Raw genomic sequence first — 6,209 nt, forward strand, 5'->3', positions numbered from 1 at the left:
GAGCGTGGCTTTAAGGAAATTGTATGGTCACATCTAGATAAAAACGAATGTGAAAATAAACAGTGCAAATGTGTATTAAAACACTACCTATTCATAGAAGTATTTATGAATCATCCACATACTCATATTAAGCTTCTACGTCTGTGTGCAGGAACGTTTTATTTGTAAGACGTAAGAGAAAATATATCGGCTTATTGTTAAATTATTATGACGTTATTTCCAATACAAAAAGTGTAGTAACTATTGTTTCCAAACTGCGTTACCCACTCCAGTCAACAGATGGCAATGTGCGTCATTCAGGTGATGCTTCTTGCGTGACGTATAATTTACTGGACGGGACGCTTCTTCAGGAACAACAACACCGCTACTCTTTCAACCACCTCGGTAGCTTGCTAGCCAACATAAAATTGAAAGATTTACGCTTTACACCGTGTTTGTGTACATTAGCTAATCTCAGTGTTTTAAACACATTTCTGTTGACTTATCAACTGATGACCTTTAACCTAATTTGCTTGTTCAATTTGCAAACTTGTTAAATATTGATACTGAGTCTAGCACTAGGCTAGTCGCTAATGCTAACTAGCTAGCTAACATCCCCGACCATGACCTCACTAAACTACTCCTCCCCTGCTAAAGAAGAGGATGTCTGCTGGACGGAGAAAGAACCTCTGGCGCTGAACATTGTCGTGGAAGATGAGGGTGTTACAGTGAAAGAAGAGAAAGAACCCTTTAAAGAGGAAGAGGATGCTATTTCAATAATGGTGAAGAAGGAAGACGTTTTGGGAGTGAAAGAGGAAGAGACAGAATATCAGATTAACACCAGTGAGTACTGTCTTAAAAACAGGGGCACAAACTGTTGTTGAACTAATGTGGGGTTTTAAAGGGGCATTCTACTGAAGTTCTACACTTGAATATGTTTCGTACTCTATAAATTGTTAAATTACATTTGCATCACAAATAATATTTTAGGAAATCATGATGGCCATTTTAGGCCCTTTTTAGACATATTAATGCCTCTTGTAAGACCCTATGATTGTAATAGAAGATCGTAAGTTTGATGTTCTCATTCACACAGGAGAGAGACGTGACTATTGTGGATCCTCTGTGGAGCCTCAACAACATCCTGATGCTGACGAGTCAGAGAAGAGTCTCTCCAGATCAGAACACCAGATGGTACAGCTTGGTCTGGTCTAGCATACAGCTTGTTCTATCGGGGTCTGGGCTGGGTTTCTGTAAAGCACTTTATGACAACAGTGACATCAGCATCCATAATGATATGTGTCTGTGTCCCTTCTTTATGGTTACCAGGACAACGCTAGCCCTTCCACCCTCCTGGAGTCCCCGTGTCGTGCCTCTCCCGGTAGCGCCTTACTGCTGGGTATGAAGAGGTTGTCTGTGCTGCTGGTGGACTGCAGGAAAACTGGGCTGAGTGGAACTGTGAGAGGAGGAGAAGAGAAGAAAGGATCAGATTTGACTCATCAAAGTAAGTGCTGTAGTTTAGTTTGAACAAATACAACAGATCTGCGCACTGGTATCTGTTACCAGGACAACCAGCAGAGTTCTCAGTTGACAGGAAGATAGACTGGTGGATATCGATGTGAAGAATATCATAACACTGACAAAGGATTCTGCAAATGAAAAGAGAGAAACCAATAGACCATATAAAACCTTGATGAAAGTTAACTATAGAGAGAAAGTTTCAAGATGACCCAATGTAAGGTGAATGTTTTCTTAAAAACATTATGGATGTTACATTGCCTGTCCCAGTTAACCCCCTATCTTTACAAGACTCTAGAACTAAACTCCAGACACTTCAATGTGGTCTGTGATATTCACCAGGTTACCTAACAGAACCCTGATTCTGTGATAGTCACCAGGTTACCTTTCACACATGGAAGACGGGAGCGACTATGTCCCTTGTTGGGGAAGTGGCGTGGTCTGCTATTGGCCGTTGCTCGATTGACGTTGTTTGACTGGATCTCCCTAGACTCCGCCCCTAATGAGGCTTATAATATCATAGAACCGGGGTTATGTTTGGTAACCTTAAGTTACATGTCCTACTATGCTAATTTCTCTGTAATAAATGGCCCATAACTTTAACACTAGCAGACATCCTGAAACTGATATACCCTTAAAGTATATTATGTTCAACTAATTAAAAATAATATAAACATTTGTTTTCAATATTCATGGTTATATTTTTCAATATTCATGTAGTAAAAAAAACTAAGGTTTTGGACTTCCACACAATAATTAACACTGTCTTTGGCAGGAGGAAAACCAAACTTGGAGGACCCAAAAACGTCCAAACCAGCAAGACGACACCTCTGCTCCCAGATTGGGAAGAGTTTTACCAAGTTAGGAAGCCTGAAAAGACATAAGAGGACACACACAGGAGCGAAGCCACACCATTGCTCCCAGTGTGGAAAGAGTTTCAAATTGTTACGAACCCTTAAAGGTCATGAGCGAATACACACAGGGGAGAAGCCATACCATTGCACCCAGTGTGCAAAGCGTTTTACCCATTTAGGAAGCCTGAAAGCTCATGAGCGAATACACACAGGGGAGAAGCCTTACCGCTGCTCCCAGTGTGGAAAGAGTTTTACCCAGTTAGGAAACCTGAAAGCTCATGAGCGAATACACACAGGGGACAAATCTTACAAATGCTTAGATTGTGGAAAGATATATTACTCATCACAGTCACTTAAAAGTCATGTGAGAATCCACACAGGGGAGAAGCCTTACCACTGCTCCCAGTGCGCAAAGCTTTTTACCCATTTACGATGCCTGAAAGTACATGAGCGAATACACACAGGGGAGAAGCCTTACTGCTGCTCCCAGTGTGGAAAGCGTTTTACCCAGTTAGGAAACCTGAAAGCTCATGAGCGAATACACACCGGGGAGAAGCCCTACCTCTGCTCCCACTGTGGAAAGAGATTTAACCATTCAGGAAAGCTGAAAGAACACATGAAACTGCACACAGGTGAGAAGTCTTACAAATGCAAGTCCAATATGAATGTTCAATACACACAATAGGTTTATCAGTAGCCAGTTAGCTAGATGTACAGTCCAATATGAATGTTCAATACACACAATAAGTTGATCGGTAGCCAGTTAGCTGCTAAGTCTTAACACCGCTGGCTATCACAGCTAGCTATCAACAAAGTTAAAATGCACTCCAGGCCTCGTGGTGGCAGCAGTGCACTACAACCACTGTTTACCAGAGCTTCCTGAGGGGAAAAGAATTAGGCTGTATACAGATTGATTAACCACGTTTCCATCTATCAAGTTTTTATTTGAGTAAAGTCATACCGTATAAAAAACTCAAGACAGATGTGATGGAAACAGGTTTTCAGAAGACTGAGGTGGGTTTTCCTCTAACTTTTTACCTGGGCTTTGCTCCTTTCATATTTATTTTGATCCTGACAAACTCCCCAATCCCTGCCAGTGACACGCATTCCCATAACATGATGTTGCCACCACAGTACTTATTGTGTGGTTAATGTGTGGTCTATCTCCAGGTCATCAGACTGTTAAATAGTCACCTCTAGCCGGCCTCCGCCCAGTTCCCTTTCCTGCACTTTAGTCACTGTGATTAGCCATCTACCACCCAGTACTCCACCCTGTATTCTAGTCCAGGCTCATCCTATATAACTACTGCTGTACATACCTTTTCTATTCATATATGGTCCGTAATGTCTTTACACACGTATACATTGTAAACAAACTATATATTTATATTCCAGACTCTGGCATTGCTCGTTCTACAATTTCTATATTTATGAATCTTTAAAAGGAATTGTATGGATTTACATGTATTGTTAGATATTACTGCACTGTTTCGCTACACCTGCGATAACATCTGAGAAATATGTGTATGAGACCAATAACATTTGATTTGATCTGGTCAGAGGTGTGCAGACAACAGACAGTGGTAGAGGTGTTTGTGGTGGAGAGGACTGTGGACTCAGTGGAGGACATCCCAGCCACTTGGCAGTGTTGACACTGCTACTTCCTACCTGACTGGTAATAGGACTTCACTGCGACTTCCTGTCTGACTGGTAATAGGACTTCACTGCTATTTCATAGTTTTGTCTTCATCTATTATTCTACAATGTAGAAAATAGTAAAAATAAAGATAAACCCTTGAATGAGTAGATATGTCCAAACGTTTGACTGGTTCTATATACTTCTGCTACTGTCACATAACAAAATACAATGTCAGTGTCAGTGTATGCATCCTTAGATGCTGTGGGAATGTGTTATATTGTGTACATGTTCCCCTTGTAGATATTCCTTAACATCTTAGATACTAGTACATTAGTAGTACATGACAGTGTAATGGTGTACTACTACAGTACGGTACTGTCTTGACATCCTCGTTTGAAACGGAAAAGTTTATTGTCAGAACCAGCCTTCTGGACATGTGTACTATATAAAATATCAGGGACTCCTTGATTCCCCAGAGGTTCTTGTTCTCTACAGTTTAACATAAACAGTATTTCCCTCCCCTCTAAAAACATACTTTTGGATTATAAACATGTCAATAAAAAATGATGACTAAAGTAGCCAATGTATCTTGTCATATACATCATAACCCAAGGGTGGTCAAAATTGTTGTTCAAATGTTGCATATAAAATCTTTAGTACCTAGCCATTGGGTTATGTTAGAATGTCTAATAAACAACTATATTATATAAATTAACAATATTGTTTTGTCATAATAAACTGTTACCTGCATCTGTATACAGATGATACAGTTGTGTACTATTTTGCCCACCCTGCTGATCAGGCTCTATCTGAACTACAGTAAACATATTTACCACGTATTGCTTGTTACAGCAGACTACTGTTGCACATTGAATAGGCATTCATCACTGTTACACCTCCTTGATGTGATGGTTTTCTATGTCTGTACATAGTGTGAAAAGGGGTTTCCAAAAAGTTTTTACCCCCCTAAACCAGAATGTTAAATGACCTTTATGATCTTTTGTACCACTATTACTTTGGGGTTCTAATCCCCCTCTGTCAAAATCCACACTGAACACATCTTTAACATTTATGAACCTTCACCATCTTCATCCCTAAACTAGCAACTTTAACTATTGTCTATTGTTATTCTCAATGACCTTCCTGGCCATATGAAAGTCTAGCTAAATACAATGTTATCATGTCTTTGGTTATGCAAACATTTGTTTATTAGATTATATTTCTCATTAAGAATAATGTTTTAATTCTATATGGGTCATGCATTGCTTTGGTCATGTGTTCTCTTATGGGTAAATTATTTTAATTAGAATATAGCAATGATGCTCTCTCCTCAATCACTTAGTTTCTTTGGAAAGTATTCAGACCCCTTGACCTTTTCCACATTTTGTTACGTTACAACTTGTTCTAAAATTTATTAAATTAAACAATTTCCTCAGCAATCTACACACAATACCCCATAATGATGAAGCGATAAAAGGCTTTTAGACAATTTTGCAAATGTATTAAAAACAAAAAAATAGAAACCTTATTTACGTAAATGAGACTCGAAATTGAGCTCAGGTGCATCCTGTTTCCATTGATCAGCCTTGAGATGTTTCTACAACTTGATTGGAGTCCACTTCTGGTAAATGCAATTATTATTGGGTATTGTGTGTAGATTGATGAGGAACATATGTAATTTAATACATTTTAGAAGAAGGCTATAACATAACAAAATGTGGAAAAAGTCATGGTGTCTGAATATTTTCTGAAGGCACTGTACAAACATCACATTGAATATTGAACTCACTTTCAAAAAGCTCCATAAGGAAGAAAGGATTCCCAGATTATCTTTTAGATGTTCTGTCTTCAGGATGTTCTGGGTTGATGGCTGTTGGAGAGGGGAGGGGCAGTTGAGTGAGCTGGGGCCTTTTATTGCCCTTCCTCTGGGAGCCTGTCAGCTTGTGACATGATGCAAGAGATATTTTGTGTTATATACATACTTCTATTTGAAGAGTTTTTTTTGACCAATTGGGGACCTAATCTCAAACACTCATGAAAACATGATAAAAATGTAGTCTACACTAAAGAATGTGAATTTGGTCATAAAAATTATTTTTGACTGTTATTTAAATTTTATATATATTGTTTTATTATTATTGTTTTATTTTTTTAACCTTTTATTTAACTAGACAAGTCAGTTAAGAACAAATTATATTTTCAGTTACGGCCTAGGAACA

The 6,209-nt window shown here is 38.8% G+C and overlaps 1 protein-coding gene across 1 annotated transcript; it reads left to right on the forward strand.

The window, feature by feature from the left end:
* The first annotated feature begins 331 nt into the window (after positions 1 to 331).
* LOC106592333 (uncharacterized) lies at positions 332 to 4,568 on the forward strand. Its single transcript, XM_014183668.3, has 4 exons — positions 332 to 822; positions 1,076 to 1,173; positions 1,309 to 1,483; positions 2,273 to 4,568. The coding sequence occupies exons 1-4, from the start codon at positions 603 to 605 to the stop codon at positions 3,034 to 3,036; spliced, it is 1,257 nt and encodes a 418-aa protein (XP_014039143.2). The 5' UTR covers positions 332 to 602; the 3' UTR covers positions 3,037 to 4,568.
* The last annotated feature ends 1,641 nt before the right edge of the window (positions 4,569 to 6,209 follow it).

This window comes from Salmo salar, chromosome 02, assembly GCF_965601325.2.
Source record: "Salmo salar chromosome 02, fSalSal1, whole genome shotgun sequence".
NCBI lineage: Eukaryota > Metazoa > Chordata > Actinopteri > Salmoniformes > Salmonidae > Salmo > Salmo salar.